Consider the following 21,136-nt stretch of genomic DNA (forward strand, 5'->3'; position numbering starts at 1 on the left):
TAAGATGGAGGATAGAAACATAGTTAACTGGTATTCTTGCCTTGTGTAACATTTGCATGGAAGTGACAGAACAAAGAACTGAAAGAAGTCTGTATTAAAATAGCTAACATCTTGCTGTTACCTCACTGTAAGCCAATAAGAATGTTGGGAGCAATATTTTATCCAATCTCTGTATTCTATAACTTGTAGAATGGGATAAAAAAGACACTGGATATAGCAATAAACAGCTTTTGGGCTTTTTGCTGTTGGCTTTCAGCTTCAGCTTTGTTTGTTGTGTTGCTGTTATTTTGTCAATAAATATATACAGTGGCATATGGTGACACGCAACGCGATGACTGCACAAGACAAGAGCTGCTGGGGAATGCAGCCTGGTGACGGAGCCTAGTGTAGCTTGAGAGCAGCAGAAGTCTGCCTAGTCCGGACCTGGCACTTGACACCTTGAAAGAGGTGAGCCACTGGGAACATGGGGACAAGAATCAACTAGCTCTTGGCACTTGGAAGGCCCTCTGAAAGCACTGGAGGATGAAACTATGGGACTATGATTGACGCCGATTGCTTTTCGGGGTAAACAGCAAGGATTTGAATCCACCTGCAGTACTGCCTTTAGTGTGACTGTGGGGCAGAAACTGGGAACTGGGTTGTGGACTGCTATATCAAAAGGGGATAGGGACCTTGTAGAGACAAAAAAAGGAGCAGGATGAAAAAGAAGGAGTAAGATCTGCGTTAAAGGATATGGACTTAGGAGGTGAGGGGTGTGTGCTTCTTTCCCCCTCTACTCCCCCTGACTGGAGAGCCGCTGACAGAGCGAAAAGGCATGAAACCACTCAGAAAGATAAGGACACTAATGTGGTCACTGAGCGAAAGTGCGTTAGCCCTCATGATGAGCTGAAAGCTCCAGTATCCTGGAAGTCTCCCAAGGATTTTAAGGAGGTACTGTTTAAACTCCTGCTGAACAAATGAAAAAGCACAGGAGTAAAGGTACAACGGAGAAACTGAAACTCGATCGCCAAGGCTTTGATCTGTTCGAAAATCAGGCTGCCAAGGCAGATACTGTTAAATATCCTCTGCTGCCTGTTGACGGTGATGAAGAGGAGAACTCCACAGGTTTAAAAGACACACTAAAGTCAGGCAATCCCGATCTTCTGACTGGAGGGTCACGTTGCCATCTGCCTGGGCCCCCTCCCTGGACTTCACCCCCTTGTAATGTTTCTCTTGTTCCCTGCTCAGCAGCACATTTTGGCAGCAAGTTCGCAAGAAGGCTGCTGAAGCAGGGGACTGGGAGTTGGTAGAAATAATAAATATCCCTTCAGCTACATCTCTTGCACCTGGATATACTGCTGCTAAGGAGTACCCCTCTCTCAGGACTCTGATGAGGAAGAGGAGGGTCCGATGGTTTTTCCTGTAGAAAAAGGAACTCGAGGGCAGCACAATCATGGGAGGTGATTTTACAGCGACTTTGTGTTAGACTCCCTAAAACAATCGAGTGGTGAGACTGCAGAAGAACCTGCCGAGGAGGTGTTAGGTTTTACAGAGGTGCTAAATGGTTAACTACCGTCATCTACAGCTGGAGCTCACTCTCACCTGCCTTGTGAAATTCCTTTGTTTGTCATGGGGAAATGGAAGGAGTGGATGTGCCGAAACATCTACCGCAGCGCGGTCCGGCCGCAGCCCCGCCGCGGTGCTGCGCTCACGGGCGCAGCTGGGCCGCGCTTCCCCCTCCCTTTGCTTGCCAGGTTCGCTTTCTCCAAGAGCTGTTTTCACTTTTAGAGTGGCAGTGTTGGATTTGTATCCTTAGTGACAAAGAACGTTTCAGAGTTTTGTGAGTGAAAATCCTGATGCTGCCTTTAGGTTTTGATTGCAATAGATCATAGTATCATATCATAGTATCATAAGGGTTGGATCTCAGACTTTAAACGTTAATGGGTAAGATGATTGGGGTATGTGTAAGATTCACAAGGGAAAGTATGGGGAATGCAATGGGAATACAAAACACATGTAACGCCAGTGGTAATAGGTGATACTAACGGGTGTGTGGGAACAATGGGAGTGATAAATAATGGGTAATCATCATAAGGCTTAAGTAATTAAAATAGAGTATGTTAAGTAGTTGGTAATTGAGTATGGAAAAATAGTTAATGTAATGGAATGTTATAATGGTAACGAGCTGTTTGTAAGTGTAAAGTTAACGATTGTATTTTAGATTGAGTGCATCTCTGTGTGTCCTTTACGCAGTAAGATGGAGGATAGAAACATAGTAAATTGGTGTTCTTGTCTTGTGTAACATTTGCATGGAAGTGACATAACTTAGAACAAAGAACTGAAAGAAGTCTGTGTTAAAATAGCTAACATCTTCCTATTACCTCACGGTTAGCCAATAAGAATGTTTGGAACAGTATTTTTTCCAATTACTGTGTTCTGTAACTTGTAGAAGTACCACAACTTGTAGAATGGGATAAAAAGGACACTTCATATAACAATAAATGGCTTTTGGGCTTCAGCTTTGTCTGTTGTGTTGCTGTTATTTTGTCCATCTCCAATAAATATATACAGTGACAATAAAATGCTTGTAGTCCCTGCTGAACACCTTTTATTCTGGTACTTCTAATAGACTCTATCGACTATTTCAATAATGTTCTTAAACTGAATATTTATGATAATGGATTTTTATTTGTTTTCATAATGTATATACTAAATCAGATGTGTGTCAAGGTTTTTTTCTGTCACTTGTGACCATTTCACCTGTTCCCTTTCTGAGAGGGCCCCACCTTCCCATGCCTTCTTTTTACCATTAATATACCTGTGGAAATTCTTGGTGTTCCCTTTGACCTCCCTGGGTTAGATTCAGTTCAAACTGTGCCTTGGCTTTCCTAAGCAGACCTCTAGCTGCTGGGGCAGCTTCCTTATATCCCCCCCCATTCCAGCTGTCCTTTCTTCCACTCCTTGTAGAGTTTCCTTCTGTGTGGCAGTGTGTCCAGGAGCTGCTTGCTCAGACAGGCAGCCTCCTAACATTCTTCTCTGCTTTCCTCTTTGTCAGTATACATCGCTCCTGGACACAGAGGAGGTGATCCTTGAGTACTGACCAGCTATCCTGGGTCCCTCTTCCCTCTAGGCCTTCATCCCATGATACTCTGGCAGCAGATCCCAGAAGTGACCAAAGTCTGTACACCTAAATTCTAGGGTCATAAGCTTCAAATATCTCCTCCTGGTTGCCCTAAGGATCTTAAATTCAACTGCTTCATGGTCACTGCAGCCAAGGCTGTCCCTGAGCCTCACACTGGTCACCAATTCTTCTTTGTTGGTGAGAACAAGGTCCAGCACAGCAGCTTTTCTGGTTGGTTCCTGTACAATTTGGAAGAGGAAGTTATCATCTATGCAATTCAGGAACACCCTGGGTTGATGATGCCTTGCTGTGTTGTCCCTCCAGCAGATGTCAGGGTGGTTGAAATCCCCCATGAGGAGCAGGGCTTGTGACCTGGAATCCTCTTCTGTTTGCCTATGAAGGGCCTCATCTGTTTGGTCCTGCTGGTCAGGTGGCTGTAGAAGACCCCTACAGTAACATCATCCTCCCCTGTCTTCCCTTCAATTTTAACCCACACATTCTCAACCAGTTCTTCATCCTTCCCCAGGTGGAGCTCCACTGATTCTAGCTGGTCACTGATATAGAGCGCAACAACTCTTCCTCTGCATCCCTGCCTATCCTTGCTAAAGAGCTTGTACCCATCTATCCCTGTATTCCAGTCATGAGACTCGTCCCACAAAGTTTCAGTAACAGCCACTGTGTCATGGCATACTAGCAGCATAATGGCCCTTAATTCATCCAGTTTGTTGCCCAAGCTCCATGCATTTGCATAGAGGCACTTCAGCTGGGCTGGCTCTGGCCTCCACTTGTGCCAAGTCCCCTTGATTTCCTCAGATTGGCCTTCTGTGTCATCCCTGGCTTGCTTCAGGGCAACAAGTTGATGGCTTTCATTGGCTCTCCATCCCTCTGCCTCCAGTGAGATGCCCCACTGTTTGTCACCATCCAGCAGGTGACTATTAACCCCTTCCCCCTTCAAATCTAGTTTAAATACTCATGAAAAGACATGAGACATCAACTATCTGCTAAAGAAAATCAATAGAACAGAAGACCACAAGTCACAAGCCAAAAATTGTCAGTGGTGACTGGTTAAGACCACTAAATGGGTAGGACTTCTAGCTCTCCCAGGCTTCCATCCTCCAACATTTCTCTCCATGCAGCACTTTTCTAAGATAAGGCTTATTGGCAAATGCAAAAATATTAACCAGGTATCTACAGCATTTGGACTTCCTGTCTTAAAAGAATATTCAAGAGAAAGTCTTTCCTCTAGGAACAGGTTAGAAATAAAACATGTATAAAAGCAAGCCAAAATACATTAAATGTAATGATTAAACTTTCTTAGAGTTTGTGCAATCTTCTGGTGAGCTAGATATCTTCCAGAAATACAGAGTGTGTCAGTCTGTTCCTCGAGTCCCAGAAATGGCTTTACATTGTTGTACCTTAAAGCAAAAAGAACAATACTGATGTTGCCCTTTCTTGACTGACTGCAGTGGATCTGTGTTGTGCTTGTTGAGAGATGCTTTCATCCTTATAGCTATGACTCCATTTTCTGTGGTAATTTTGCTATTGAAGGTCTCTTAACCTGCAGTGATTGATTCTTTTCTGTCCAGCAATGTACACATGAATGCTACACTTTAGCTCTGGAGATCTTTTAGTTTTTGATGATGCATTTTTCTGAGTTGAGTTCAGCTTTAGCAATTGCCATTTATATAACCACAGTCAGTTTGGTCTTGCTAATATAGTGTTCAGGCCTTTAGCCCTAGATGCCTTTGTCGTCGTTTTCAAAGAATTCTGCTCTAATTTCATCAGGAGGGGAATGTTTCTCCAAGACTTTTTTCGAACCTTTGAAGTAATTGGCAATGAATTTATAACTGGCAAGGCCTGTGGTGCATAGTTCGAAGGTTTAAAATGTTTCAAGCCTTCTACTTGTAGATTATAAAGGGCATGTATTCATTGAAAAATCACTGGAGTGAACATTTTAATATCTTTTGGTGCTCTACTAAGCAATGTTGATCAATTGCAGGAGGGACCTGTTTTATTCTCTGCATGCTTCTTGTCCTGGGTAATAATCCTTTTGGCTTAATCTATTGAGAGATAAATTCCTTTGGATGTAGAAATAAGTATACTGATTTCATTCATGGCTCTATATAGAGATTGATGCAAAATTGGAAAAATTACATGTAGAAGAACAATTATCCTTCTGTTTTGCTGAATAGATGTAATGAAATTATTTGCAAGCCCTGTTTAGTTTCAGTTATGTTATTAGTTATGGCTGACCATCTGCCTGCATTCTGTTAACTCATTTAAATTACAGGGACACAAAATTCTTACCCCCTCCCCCCCAAAAGCCTTTATTAATAAAACACTTCAATATTGCTAGAACTTCTCTATAACTGAGAAAGTGAGAAACTTTGTACTGAAATTCTACCCACACAAGCAATACATTATAGGCAATGTCAAAGAGCAGGAAAACACTCGGTGAAACTTCTCCTGTGCCTCTTTGTAATAAAATAATGGTAGTTGGAGTTTCCAAAGAGACAGGGATTTGAAAAGTGAGCATGCCAGCTAATAGCTGTGGTAACAGGCTGAACATAGTGGAATAATACCAATGTAGTGGCTTCTCAGTGTGTCTCTGCGCCTCGGAGCTCAATAGTGAATGCGCAGCATTGTTCAGCCGTGAAAAGTCTTCGAGCACTTGGATGTCGGGGCAAACCGAGGGACACTGATTTTCAGCTTGCAGCCTCCGTGTAATGCGTCTGGAAGAAGCCTAGGAACAGTGAGCCATTCCTCCCTGCTCTTTGTCATATCAGTGTCACATTTGTGGGCGGTGAAGCCACATCGAGGATGTTACAGCTCAGCAGTCTACCTATGGGAAAAGACAAGACGGAGGGGGAGGGTTTTTTTCCTCTGGCTTCTTTGATGAGTTTCATGTCTGAGTGTAAAAGGAAAGCTTTCTTTGGGAGAAGTCAGGTGACATTTGCGTTTTAGGAAAAGCTTGGGCATAACAGAAGATAGTTTAGTGAGGATTTACAGCTTCATGTTCTTGATTTGATCACAGATTTTGGGGGAAAAGTGCTTCACTGCATGAGGTTTTCTGAAAATGAACAAGGACTTGTAAGTTGTGAAAATGCCTCTTAAATGCTATTCCACGCACCAGCTTGCCTTGTAAGTTTCCATGTGCATGAAGCATAGAATTGAGAAACCATTGACATTCTTTGTAAAAACAGGAACAACAAAATGAATTATCTTCTAGCAGAGCTTGTTGAGAAACCCTTAGAATTGCCAGAGTTAATACATGCTCCCTTCCTCAGCCCCTCACCCTCACTTGTTTTAGGTCATAGTATTTGACTTTATGTCTGAGTTTCTCTGGGTCCAGGCTGTGCATTTTGAGATTCTGATTTCCATCCTAGCTCTAATATTTAAGGAGAGATTTGCTATTTTCTCAAAGAAAACAAACAAGTAGACAATCAAACCACAATAAAAACAGTGGCATTGGGTATACCTGTCTGGAAGAAAGATACCTTGCTAAGGAGGAATCTGAGGAAAGTAACGCCTTTAGCTGTGCTTAACCAGGTCTAAATAGGAGTCTGTTTCTGTTTTCCCTATCTCTGATGATCAAACACAAGAAAGCTCATTTGAGTTGTTTGCTGTACACAGGCATTTGTTTGGGCCACATGGATGCATTTAAGTGTTTGTGGGTTTTTTTCTATAGTTAACAAGCAGTCTGAAACTGATCAATAAGAAAGTGTTTGAAGGCTGCAAAAGATGAGTAATATGGAACTGATTGTAAAAGTCAGGAAATCAGGAGGATGGTAGCAAACAGTTCTTGTCTCATGTCTTTTCATGAGTACTTTAAATTCCTCCTACCTTGCTGCAAAACGTGTAGCAGTATATTTTTGTGAATGAGTTGTAAAGTTCTTCTGTTGTTCGTATTTCTTAGGGTTCTCTTTCCCCTGGATTGATAAAAAAAAAATGCCTAATAAATAGAGTGCTCAGTAGAAATCTGGGCATCCTTTTGCACTATCCTATTTTTGTGAGGTGTTGTGTGTTTGTAAAATTAAATTAAAATATCTTCAAATAGGATTTTTAGAGAATTTTAACACTTAGGAGCCCACAGTCTTTTCTTTCTTTGTTTTGGTTTGGTTTTCTTTGCGGGGGGGTTGGGTTTGTTTTTTTTTTTTTTATGTCTTAGTAAAGAAGGTACACAGTTTCTGCAGTATATATATAGATATATATATATTCAATAAAATTATTGCCTTTCTGACTTGAATTAAGCATGTTCTAGTAAAATAATGCAGAGCAAGGTTTATGAGTCAGTAAGTCAGTCACTGCGAATTATGTGCCAAATGTTAACTGCAAGCAAGTCCAAAACTCTAATAGATTTGCCTCTTGCCCTGTAGCTTGTGAAGTGCGACTCTTGGCATTGTTGATCTTGAATGTTGATATGTTGGTAAGTGTCACAGCTTTAACATCGTCTGTACATGGGTGTAAAGGCTCTGTACGGTGATACTAAGTGACCTCAAATAATCTCCTGCTTTGATTCTTGTGTACAAAAGCTCTAAGGAAAGTATTGCTTGTTTGAGACAGGAATTTTGTAGTACTCAGTGGAAGCTAAAAAGTAACAGGAGATATTGCATGCATTGGAGAATGGCTGCAAAGCAACTCTTAAAGTATTGTGAAGCCAATTCATCACAAAAGTGTTCTATTGGAGTGGCTTCCACAGTGACACCTTAAAGCTTAATGGAGGGAAGGGAGTGATAGGGAAGGACCAAATTACAGCAAATGGTGTTCAGGATGTGATAGAATCATGGGGGGGAGGGGGAAAAGATTTGGTGTGACTGCATTTTTATAGATCTCTTGTATGTGGCAGAAGGCAGACACCTTCCCTTTCTGCTGTGACTGGTTATTTTGTCACCATTTTGCAGCTTTAATCATCTTGACCTTATTTACATAGAATACTGTACTGAGCTACAGAAGCAGTGTAACAAGAAAAGCTGCAGTACATTGCACTCCTTTGAACTTGAACACATACTTAATTTCTCTTTATTTATTTACACTGAAAATCCTCTGAGATTTCAAAATACTAATTATTGTACGCTGCAAAAATCTGTCACAGTCATTGAATTAAGTCCTGATTTCTTCAGTAGTCATTGAACATGTTCCTATGGAACATATTTTGGAAGAACTATTAGCTATAATATTGCCTCAAAAATACGACCTAATGTTCCCTCTTAGCATGGTGGGCATAAGAAAATGACTGACCTGAAATGCCAGAGCCAGTCTATGGTGGAGACAGACCATCAGTATGTCTTAGTTCCAGTCTAGGCAGAATTTAAGGATTCCTCTCCCCAAAATGTAGACATGAATACCACTTTCTGAAGTTTTTCTCTTAATTCATGAGCAGAAATTGTAAATGCAGATATCTTATTCAGTATGAGTCTTGTGTTGCTATTTCAGTTCTGTTACAAAATTCTAGTTGCTAAACTTTCTGAGGTGTAGAGCAGGTTCCAGTAAGTGTCTCTAGTTCAAAAGCAAAGGGGAGATATGATAAATAATTAAAGCTTCTGGAACTCAGTTATATTTAGCCTCCAGTGAAGTCAGCGGTTCTGACTTTTGCAAAATGCAGTGTGTTTTTTCAGTCTTTTCAGTAGAAAGGTTTAGAAGTCAATGGAAAATTCAGTGGTCGAAGTGAACTGGAAGTGTGTTAGATATTATAGTACATTTTGCCTACTTTAGATTGCTGGATATAAGACAGTTAACATTTGTTAATTCTAAAAGCATCCCAATGTCCTTGGTAAAACCACTAGCATCCTGTGCTATGTTTGGGATGGCGCTTGTGCTGCAATGGACTTTAAAAAGTGGTGAACTTCATCAGCAACTTTGGCTAGGTTAAATAAAGTTGAAAATTTGCCCAAGCAGTAGTATGTTGGCATGATAGGATCTTTGCTTGGAGCGGTAGACTAATCCAGAAAGAGGTTAGGAACAGGACTTGATGTGCAAGCGCTGTAACAGTGACACAGTGCAGGACAGAAAGACACTAGCAATGTGCTGGCAGCAAGGCCTGATCCTGTTTGATGCAGGGCAGAAAGAAGGGTCCATGTGGATTTTTATTCACAGCACTGAAGTCTGAATATAAAAATATGAGAGCATTCAAGCAGTTTACTCTTCTTATTAAATGCCAGTATGGGCAGAGAAGAAAAGGATGTAAAAACTTTGACTGCGTTATGCATCCTCCATATGTGTTCCTGTCTTCCCTGAATTTTTGTTGCTCAGATATAGAATAGAACCATGTCTTTTTTTTTTTAAAGATGAAAGCTTTCAAAATTCTAAATGAAATAGAAAAACAATACTTTCAAAGGTCTATATATGGAGCATTTCATCCATATGGTCTGAGTTGCAGTACATCAGCAGCGTGTTCCTTTTGCTAGGTGCCTCTGCAGTATTGTATACAGATTAAATAACTACTGCATTGCAGAGAGTTATTAATACATTGCATTGCAGTTTCAGTGGAGGTGTCAGTGTGTCCTTAAGCCTCACTGTACTCTGTGGTTGAGTTATGGGAGCTTTTAAAATATTGCTGAGGGTAGATCACTTCTCTGGCAAATCCCTAATCAGTTATAAATTATAGAACAACACAATTCCTAATCTCTGTAAACTCCACTTATTCTTCAAGTTTAGAAAAATCAAGACTTCATTTCAAAATGAACACAGGTCACCCTTCTTAACTCTTAATCCTCATGCATTAATGATGTAGTCTTTTGGCACTGTGCATAGAAAGGCAGGGAGCAGAAGACAGGGCAGGGAAAGGGATGCAGCTCCTAAAAGATAATGTAGATTTAAAAAATCTAAATTCAGGGGATATAAAATAGTAGAAAATTAGAAGTGGGGCAAACACGTTATTTTTCTGGCCCATCTGTGTACTGTTTCATTGGTAATGCACCTTAGCAAACCTTCTGAGTTTCTTGTTTACTACACTGACAGCTTTCAGTGTTGTACATATTTAAAGTGTGAGGAGTGAGGAAAATCCTGTATGGGGTAAACTTCTGCTGGCATGTATATAGAGATGTAAGGGAAAGCTAAGGTCAAGTGTGGATGTGCAGAGATGAATGAACAAACCAGAGCACCCCAAAGTAACGCTCAGGAGAGCTCACTTTGCTAGTTCAGACCAGTGGCTGAAAATCATGCTGCATTGTTCCAGCCCCTGCTTATACCTGATGAAGTAGATTTGAGTCACAAGGTCTCTGTCACTTGCTGCCTCTAGGTCAGTCACCAAGCTTGATTTGGGCTGTCAGAGTTAGGAGATTTGTCATTGCTAAATGATAAAGCTGTTAGTGTTTGTATGTCATAGGACTACATAAAAGTGACCAAGCAACACCCTGTGGCTGGTTGATGTTCCATAGGTCTGCCTAGGAGTTAATTAAAACCTCCCTCGAAGCTGATCAAAGCACCATTAGGCAAGGTGGGCACAAGCTGTGAGGAAGCAGAGGTCCTGAGTAGTGAACCATTAGCTTCTGATCGAAACATGTATCAGCAAGATTCCAAATGTGTGAAAGTTTGCCACATTCAGGTTAGTTAGATAACAGCCTGAATGCTGCACTGTGTATGTACAGAGGACACTGGGACAAGTGTTGCCCATCCTGTACACCCTGAGTGTATCTAGAGCTTAGAGAGGCAGTGTGATATTGTCTGTGAAGTATGCACAGATACTGCAAAAGTGTGTGTACATCTGTATAACCTTTAATGCAAATATGTAAGTACTTCTACTCTCCTGTAGTTTTGGAGGGGGTTTATGTGAAAGACATGTCTCAGTGATCTCAGACATGGCAGTGTGGCCATGTAGGTTGTAAACACCTGATCTTTTAATCAGGGTAAAAGGGACTTTCACCCCAGCAGCGCTATGTTCAGATCAAAGTATTTCACAGCTTTGTGAATGGTCTCAAGACTGTCTTTCCTTCCTTTTTGTACCTCCAGTTTCCTATTTAAAAGGCACTGCTCAAGGACTACACTCTTCAACAAAACTCAGAACAAAGCTGAGGCCATGTTACATACAAGGAGCGAGAGAGTGAATTTCAAGTGTGGTTTTAAAGACAGAGTATCTCTTTGCAGTCTAGGTTTGAGCAGGGAACTGTGAGAACACACCTGTGAAGTGGTGCCAGTAGCTGAGTAGTCTTTTCACAACTTTTGCCTCCCAGCTCCAAGATAGAAATGCCCCCTTCTCAGGCTTAAGAGCAATCAGCTTTCCCCTCGGCACCTCTCTATCATTTATTCCCTTTTGTCTGTTTCTTCAAACTTGCTCCTGTTTCTTCTCTCATTGTTCATTTCCTTGCAATTTTGTTGTGTTGGGTTTTTTCCCCTTTTATTTTGTTGCACTATGATTTAGCACAGAGCACTTGGTTGCTTTCACATTTTCTCATGACAATCTTTGCTTTCCCTCTTCAAAAACAACAACAACAACAACAACAACAACAACAACAACAACAACAACAAAAACCCACTGGAGCTTTGCAAGCACCCTGCAAAAGCCTGTTCCTGTTTACATTAGGGAGGAATAGGATCCAGAATGATCCTGATGCCAACCTACTGTGTTGTAGGTTCATGAGAGTTTGTTATATTAGAAACACAGAAATTTCACAATGCCTGCAGTTGATTTATTGACTGGTATTGTCTGCAAATCAAGGAGAAAAGTGTAATAAATGATATGGAAGTGAGGCTCTACTTGATGTTTTCAGATTTGTGCCTGGAAAAACAGAAGACAGTGAGTGTTGCTCAGTGAAGTGTGCGTTTTATGAAGCTACCCACAGAGATGTCCATTGTCCTGTCTCTGAGTTGCATGATGTCATGTTTCATTTGAAGTCCTTAGCAATGCTGAAGACTGTCGGTGTGCCGGGGAAAAGGGAGTGAGAAAGTTGTGAATCAGGTTTCCGTAAAGCCCTTGTGTTTAGGGTTGTGTTAGATAAAAGCTGACTCATGCAATATTTCCATCAAAGGAGCTGTACAGACTCGTAAAAGCTTCTCGTTTTACCTGAGTGCCTGATGAGGTAATTCGGGAACAGCTGAAGGCACAGCCTGTGCCTCTCCTCTGCCGCGCAGGTAGATAGTTCAGGGAGGGCTGGAAAAAATAGAGAGGACTTCTTCGTCCTGGGTGCGAGGAGCCAGAGACATTCCTCAGTGGTGAGGTACTGTCGCAGCGGATTTGCCCTTGTAGTAACGTCCTCAGACATGAACGTGCTTGGTTGTGACAGCGGCTATTCTGCTTTAAATGGGGGGGAGCGGGGGTGGGGGGGGCAGTAATTTGACAGACAGAAGTGCAGTAGTTGGTAACTTTCCCCTTAGTATTCATATTAAATGCATTTCTGTTGCTCTAAGTTCAGGTAAAGTACTCGGCAGCATATTGTTTGTGACAGTGCAGGCTGAATTCATAGTGTCTGGAGATACAATCTTGCAACTCTTTTAGCTTTCTAGGGGGATTTTGTTCCCAGAGGGTGCTGGTTTGAGAAGCTCTGTGATCATATGCAGAGTCTATAATTAAAGATCTGCCGACCTTCGCTTAGGTGACCTTCAGAGCGGAGGATATGGGGGATGTATGGAAGATCATGTTGAGATTCTCGGTGTGAATGTGTTAACCTTTCTCGGTCAGGCAGCTGTGTGACAGTTGTCTTCCTTTCAGTGCTGTGTTTGAATTCGATGCTGACTGGGGAAGTTATACTAAACAGTCTTTCCTAATTGTAGCTACAGTTTTGGGGTTTTTTTATGTGAAAATATATCAAGGAAAATAAAGGAAAGAATTCTTGTAGTCTCATCACTTCTATGTAGGTAAACTTCCAGGGGACGTGAAGCTTACAGTTTCTGGTATTGTTGGCGATCACATCTGAGGTCCTCATTTTCAAGCCAGGAGAAAGGCAGCAACAAAAGTAATACTGACTATAAATTGGCTTGTGAATTTTTTTGTCAGGCAGTATCTATTTGGGATGTCATGTGTAATAAAGAACTTGGAGAAATAAACAACTATATTTAGATAGAGCTTGAGGATCTTTGTATTTAAATTCAAAATTGACTTACAACACTTTATCTCTCATCGTATGCTAATGTCCCAGAGTAGCCAAATCTGCAGTGATAATGGAAACCATTTATCATTACTGTGAGTATAGTTACAGGAAGGAGGAATTTGCTAAAGAAAAGTGATCTAAGAGTTTGCATTTTTAGTGAGAACTTGTTTGTGACTGCATGCTGAAAACATTAGATATGCCAGGGTAGTTGCTTTGTACGTGCGTTTGTTGTTTTGTCTATTGGTACACTTTGTTGGGGTGAAATGCAGCTGTTTCTTGTCCTAGCAATAGCCTAGAGTAGGGATATGTTTTTCCTTCTTGCTTGGGAAGCACTCTGGCAGTTGCAGCATGCTAGGGTGTGTGAATGTGTCACGGGGGCCGGGGGGGAGCAGGGAGGTTTGCAGGGGCTGGTGAGGGGAAGAGGGTAACTTAATTCATGCAAGGGCACAAACAAGATGTGACCTTGTTCAGCATGTGTTTCCTTGTGAGTAAGGACAAGTAGTAATTATCCTCCTTTCAGTAGAGACTAACAAGTAATTACTGTTATTCCTTAATTAAAGTATGCAAATTGAAGATTTCATTGTTTTGTCCTCCTCAGGCTGAATTAAATGCTGGTATTCGCAACTCACAAAAGTTCTCAATATTATTTTGGTTCATTATTGAAAATGTTCATTAAACAAAAGAATGCCTAACAAAAAAAGCACTGAAGCATGATAGATGTGGGTCAGGGCCCACAAGACTAGCTCAGAGTGTGCGGCGCTCTGAGGATCGGGGCTGCCTACAACAACACAGGCTGTTTGCAGTCTGGGTCTTGGTCAGTGCATCTACCTGTTGGTGCTGCTGTGGAAGTCAGTGAATGGGCTGCTTTTTATACTAACTCTGGCTCAAAGACACAACTTTTTAAGAGGCAAAGAGGATTTGCAAGGTCCCTGGGTCAGTTACTATCCTAGAGAGCAACCCTGGGGGGAGCTGCTTTCCCTCGCCTCACCCTCTCATTAATTCACATGTGAATTTTAATTCGGGCATTCACTACAGACCTTAGGCAGCAGGAGCAGGGTAAAACTGTTCTACAGCCCTGAGAATCCAAATGCAGAGCCTGATAAGAGAAAAGAGGATGGGCATGTGTCTGTGGCAATGAATGGGATTCAGCTGTTGCCTTTGATGATGGACTTGTGGCTGCAGAAATCATCTAAAATACCTGTTTCTGTTTTCAACAGCAGAGGTAATGCCTGACTAGTCTTACAGGGATTTCTGAAGATAAATCTGTGAAGCCTCAAAAGATTTACAGATTCCTCTTATTGCAGAGGGCCTGTGAGTTTGTAACACCTACCTGTAGCTGAGGCAGAAATTGAAGGCCAGGCAGAGCCAGCGCTTGTCCTGAGTGCTGATTTCCACACACAAGGTGCACGCTAGCTGACGCAGGAGTTGCCAGCTGCAGAAACTGCCTCCTGGTTGTGTGAAATTCCCAAGTCCTGTGTGCCCTGTCTTTCTGCTGGGTTCACCAGATGTGCAGCTGCTCAGCTGCCATTCCACAGGAGCAATGAGCTTGGTGCCATCTGTATGGACCCCAAGAAACAGTTTTTGCTCATCAGAGACACAATTTTAGCCAAAACTTTCACAGAGAAGCCAAATGATCAATTTACACTTGACTGGAAAGGGAGTAACCTTTGAGACTAGCAGTCAGAAGGAGCTTTGCAGTGAAAGCAGATTGCGGTTCTCAAGTAGCAAAATGTTTGGTTGGTGTAATTATTGTAGAAGCATACAGGAATAGTGATTGTATAGAAAGTGGAGGAACTTGAGTCGAGTGTTCCATGCAATCAGCTGGGTGTGCCTAGCAGGTGCAAGGTCAGTAGGAATACAGGTGTTAAAGAAAAAGCCTATATTTAGCAATTGCTATTAATTCACATTGTTTTTTTAAATAAGCAATGACGTTGCCATCAAACAAGTAAATAATAAGGGCTTTTGCTTGTGTTGGGTTTTTTGGGGGTTTTGGTGGTGTTTGGGGGGGGTGGGGGTGGTGTGGGTGTGTTTTGTTTTAAGACTTCTTAAGATCTCCCAATGATTCTAGCTATGACTTATGAATAACTACATTTATTCTGGATTGAGTTTGACCTGAACTGTATTTTGTTTGGTTTTTGTATTAATGAGCCTGACAATGTTTGTGAAGCAAATATTGTATATTAATACCTTCAGGCTATCTGAGAGGCTGACCACATATCAGCAAGAAAGGAAGAAAAGGGCACTGAGTGATGGAATGTCACACAAACTCTTTATTTTCTACTCTTTAATGTGGCAATGGTGTGTTTCTTTGTCGTGTAATGTCACTGTAATATCTTGGACTAAGTTAGCGGAAGGGCAGCACTGTTATCTTCTTTATCCTGTGTATTTTTCAAGCAACACTGTGCTTTCTAACTGAATGTGAAAAACGATCCAAAGCTGATAACAAAAAGACATTCTTCCTTATCAAAAATACACATTTTCTTATTGTAATCAATAGGAAGGCAAACATCTTTGCCTACAGCCATTTAGAAACATAATTCACTGAATTATTCCATTTTTAAATATTCTCCTGGTTTATTGCTTTGTATTTTACATTGAGTTTGTGCTTTATGTGCACAAACAGATGTAATGGTAATCTGCTGAAAAAGCAAAGGAACCTGGCACACAGAAAAGTTAGCTCATAAGGCTGGAAGGTAAACCAGGGGTACAGAGGTGCTAAACTAGACTTTTAATCTAGTGGTCATTTTCTGACCTATGTAATGAGCAAATTACTTTCAGTGTTAATTCTATGTCACCTTGAGGGCAAATACTTATTACCAGAAAGCTAATCCTGTCATTGCTGAGATGGCAGTATTAATTACTCGTTCACAAATAAAATTTTATGCATTCAAGTGAGGCCAAATAAATCAAACATTCTTCTCTGCGCTTTGGTTTTGGCTTGTTTTTCTTTTTCCCCTTTGGATTGGAGTTTTTTATTTTTAGATAAAGATTAGTGGTTTGATTTTGAAAAATGAGAGATTGGCTTTCTGCTTTGAATGAAATTCTGCCTTCCCTCTCCACCCTTTTCCTACCCACACCAACTGCAGCAAGAGCGGCATCTGGGAGGTTTCTGCTTGTAATTGCATAGCTAATCTGCCTCATCCTAAGAAGGGCCATCTTAAAGTTTGGACTGGTTTAATTTGCATCTTACAGGCTTTAGTGTTTCTTTATGGAAACTGCTGTCCAGAGCTGTAGTTGCCACTCTGATTTTTCTTAAAGGAGATTGTTTCTAGAGTAATATAAGAACTAAGCTACCACTGTGTGGGTAACTTCAGTATTGCTTTTCTTCCTAAATTATGACAAGTTTCCCTTTTTCACATGACAGACATTCTGAAACTCTTTGAGTATATTTTTTTTTGGGGGCGGGATAGTTTCTACTGAAATGAAACCTTCAAGTATTGCACTTACCTGCAGCTGTTTTTGCAGCTTCTCATAATGTCTCACATACAACTTGGCCAGAGAGAAATCTGCATTGCATCATGGGCAGTGTACTGCAGGGCATTTCAGCAGTAAGAAGAAAGTAGAACTGAAATGCTGACAAGAAGAGAAACATCTTATTTTGTTGTTGCACTGATTCAAAAAACAGCTTTGGGTCAGTTCAGCAGGGGGTGATATTCTGGCTTGAGCTGAACAATTTTAGACTGACTTATTTTCCCAGTAGAAAACTAAATTATTTGACAGCACTCTTTTGTGAGGGAAAAGCTTCTTTTTTCAGAAGCTACATTATTTTAATTAGGAAATCATTCAAGATTTAGTGGTTATGTACAAGCCACACAGCTGGCAATTGATAACTGCTTTCAGTTTTTGTTTGACTGCTGGCATTACAGTATTAAAAATGAAAGATGCTACCTGGTGGCACTACGTGATTCCTGGCTTTTCTGAAGTTTTGAAACTGGGGTCAGTACTCAGCTTGGAGATAGCATGGACTGCTTCAGACAGAGGATTTTTTTTAACATTAGGGATGATCTTTGAGTCTTTTTTTTCTCCTGGGCTGTGTACCAAGTCCAGCACACTGGCACAAAAAGGACATGCCAGAGGTAGGTGTGAGCAGGAGGTATGCAGTAGTAGCCCCCAGTTACAAGGACCTCCAGGTTTTGTTGTTCTGGTTATATTTCAGTTAAACCAAAGCAGTGACTGTTCTGTGTACCAAAAGCTGTGAAACTGTCTGTTATCAGCTTTTGTGTTGTGTGGAGCAGCAACAGTAAATCCATTTCTTCTGTTTATTTTATAGATGACTTACACCTACCTCTTGATGCTTTACCGGCTGTGACAGAGGCCCTTGACTCCAAGACACAAAGGGAAGATTTGCACGAAGAGAGCAGACCTTTCCATTACTGTGAAAACAAAACCATGGACCTGTCAGACAGTGACCGTCCTGTCAGCTTTAGCTCCACTTCCTCCTCTGCCTCTTCCAGGGACAGTCACTGCTCCTTTGGAAGCAGAACCACCTTGGTTTCCAACAGCCACTTGGGCTTGTTCAACCAGGATAAAGAAACAGGTGCCATCAAGCTCGAGCTGGTCCCAGCTAGACGATTTTCCAGCAACAAGCCACACAAAACCTCTCTTGTGGAGCCAGAGGATCCTGAGGAGAGCCTTGAAAAAAGGCTAAGCATGCCAAGGAAGGCAGAATCAAAAGGAGCAAGCAAGAACTGCGCAACGTCCCTGGTTACAGAGCCCACCAGTCCCAAGCTCCTCTATGTAGACAGAGTTGTCGAAGAGATTCTGGAGACAGAGAGGATGTATGTGCAGGATCTGAAAAGCATTGTGAAGGTAGGAGTCTTGGTTAGGATGCTGTTAACTGTTCCATAATGCTATTTTCCACATTGTTTGGTTTCATAGTATGACAGATGGACCTAACAATGGAATTGGCATTTGCTGGTCTGTAGAAATTAGTGCAACATCATTGTTCTTGTGTGTTTCTAGCTTTTACTTGATTAGGTAAGTTTAAGCTGTTACTATGTGTTCATGAAGAAATAACAGACAAAAGCTTTCTACAGTTGACAGCAGTACTGAGTTAACAGGTGGAAAACTCTTTGTGGTAATGATTATTTGCAAAACAGTTGTACAGTGCTTTGTGTCCTAGCAAGAAGCAAAAGGCAGATAACTTGTTTCCTCCATAAAATGCTTTATCTGAAGGGTCTCATTTACTGATTCTTTCATCTCCACCAAATCCTACTCCTGCAAGTTCTTTCCTGCCTTTTTCTCTCTCCCTCTCATACAGCTCACAGCTGCAGTCTGTTCATTCCATGTCATTGCCCTGCAGTACTGAATATGGCATGTGTATTTGCTGGAAAATTCTATGGTTTGGCTATTACATGAAGGAATTATATTTTGTTTAATGCTGCTTCTGAGTGGGTGGTGCTAATAAATGGGTGTAGCATTTACTTATTTATGTTTCTCTACATTCAATTGTTGCCTGAGTTTAATTTTGGAGTGTTTAAGGTTTGTCACATGTTGCAGCTTTTGTGTGTAGTCACTATTCACTAGTCATGACCTCTGTGGTTTTGGAAACGTTGTCTCTCACTCATCCTCCTATGCAATAAACTGTAAAACTTGAAAAACTAGAAACCTTGACATAGATATTCCATTAATGAGTAGGAGGGCCAGAAAATGCTTACTAGGAATAGTTTAAGAATCACTACAGTAGGTGCAGAGTAAATGTGGCAAATGTGCTTGAAGTTATGCAAGAACTGGAAGAGTTTACCTGTGAAATACCCAACCATATTTCCTACAGCAACTAAGAAACAATGGGTTGTGAAAGCTTTGTGTGGCACTAGATGTTCTGTTTGAGAGATGAAGTGCCCGGTAGTTCGGCTTTTCTTAGGCAAAGGCTGAGAATCTGAGGGCTTCGAAGGAGCTCCTTTCCAGATGGACAGTGGGGAACTAGCTACCTTATGCTGTGCTTGTTCTTTGCTTGGTCTGAAGGTGTGTCTGGAACCGTGTTACAAAGGACCCTGTTTTATGTGTATCTCAGGGTTCTTTTCTCCACAAGTTACCTCAACAATGATGCAGTGGTTTACCTAATCAAGGCTGGTGGTCCTTGGTCCTGTGGAAGCCATCCACAGCCATCAGCGGGAGTGTCACAGCTGTACAGGATCTGTTTATCCAGGCCTCTTTGACTTGAGGCCTTTTAATTTGGCAGACAGCTGACTGGTGCTGAGCCAAACTAAGATGAAGGGTAGTAGCTTGATCTGTCTAATTTTCCAGGTAAACATGGGTCAAATTTTGGCTGCTGATTAAGAAATGGGATGAGAATAGGGAAAGGGGAGCTGGAAAAGAGTCCAAGAAGTGTGTGGGAACTGAAGAGATACATGAAAGTGGGAACTGGTGGAGACATGCATACATAAATGTGCTACATGGAGAGAGAAAATCATTGCAGGGAAAACAATATGAGAAAATGAAAGAAAACCCAGGAAGCAGAAAGTTGAGGTAAATATGAAATTGGTGGGAAGTCAAATTCTCTAGTGAGTTTTGCACCTGGCTGCATAAAGACTAAAAATAGTAGGGATTTTTGTTTGGGGATGGAGAATTTTGACACAGAGAGGGAGGAAGTGTTAAAAGATATCAGACTGAGGATGATATAAGACCAAAAATGGAAAAATGAATAGGTAATGTTTTAATGGCCTTCTCCCCCTAGCTGAGAACTGTTATCACATATCTAGTCCATTGGTTTTGTCCCCTTGTAGTAGAGTGACCATGGAAACATACACTAAAAGAATGCATTCTTACTGGTTTCCCAGCACTTTGAAACAGATTCTAGAGCTAGAGCTGAAAGGTTGTCAAAACTCATGTCCATGAATCCACCCTTTAAGTCTCTGGTGTAAAGCAAAGGAGATTTGCATGTGACAGAGAGTCAATTCCAAGAGGAGGGGGATATTTGTTTGTTATTAATACATCCACACTTTGTCCTGTTTTCATTAATGAATATCTTAAACCGAGCAGGACCCAGTATTAACCACTGGGTTATGCTGCTAGTTACTGTTCTCTAACTGCATTTTGTGCCTTTGACTCACCACCCTCAGGGCCTGTCCTTTCAGCCAGCTTTCTATCAACCTCAGTGTTCACTTATCCCACCCATATTTCACCAGCTTTTCTATGAGGATCTCACAGGTGATGCTGTGAAAAGGCTTTATGAAGTCAAGATGGACAACATCCACTGCTCTTACTTGATCTACTAAGCCAGATATTTCATCACAGGGGATTGTCAGGGTGATCAGTTTTCCCTTGGCAAATCCATGCTGACTATTCTTGACTACCTTCTTATGCTTCATGTGCCTGGAACTTGTTTCCAAGTTTACAGTCGTACACAAATGTAAAGAACATTCACAACTGCACACGAACGACCCATTGACATAGATGACAGGAAATTGCATGTAGCATTCTGGTACTACTCATCTTATCCGAAGTCAGCTAATGAGGAACTAGCCTAGTACAGTAATTTTGTGCAGTGTCCTTTCGGCCTGTGCTATCCTTAGAACACTGTTGCAGAGGGCTATTCTGCCACTACGCTGGATTTGGCGGAGGGGAGAAATTAACTGGGGCGAGATAATATTATATAAAAATATTTATTTATCAAACTCAATATTCTGGACTCTTGCCAACCCCTACCACTGTATATTAATATTAATATTCATTTACACGGTTATAAAAACATTCTAGGATAAAATATGTACAGTGACTTATTAATTAACTAGCAAACATTCAAACTATAAACAGAGAGAGGCAAACACCGTTTGGGGTCTATATGCTATTTGCCCAGTGGTGAGCTGAAAACTGATTCTGCTCAATGGCAGAGACAACAGGTATTTACAGAGGCATCAATGCATTTACTCACAATTCTTATTAATCAATGATCACCCTCTGGGGCTACGTCTCAGCCTATGCCAGTGTCCAAACTTAAGGGGATCTCTGCCCATGGACTTGGAGGCTGGAATCCTCCTGGTTTGAGGGGAAAGGATGAATCTTCCCAGCTTCT

The 21,136-nt window shown here is 41.3% G+C and overlaps 1 protein-coding gene across 9 annotated transcripts in view; it reads left to right on the plus strand.

Annotated features, from left to right (window-relative positions):
• Positions 1-21,136, plus strand: part of PLEKHG1 (pleckstrin homology and RhoGEF domain containing G1) — a 149,734-nt gene that overhangs the window by 73,575 nt on the left and 55,023 nt on the right. For 4 of the 9 annotated variants that reach the window (XM_064169385.1, XM_064169387.1, XM_064169389.1 and 1 more), the window contains one exon: positions 17,393-17,931. In XM_064169385.1, the coding sequence (XP_064025455.1) occupies positions 17,393-17,931 (539 nt within the window). The other 5 variants (XM_064169390.1, XM_064169393.1, XM_064169394.1 and 2 more) reach the window with 5 other exon arrangements.

This window comes from Pogoniulus pusillus, chromosome 31 (genome assembly GCF_015220805.1).
Source record: "Pogoniulus pusillus isolate bPogPus1 chromosome 31, bPogPus1.pri, whole genome shotgun sequence".
NCBI classification, from domain to species: Eukaryota; Metazoa; Chordata; class Aves; order Piciformes; family Lybiidae; genus Pogoniulus; species Pogoniulus pusillus.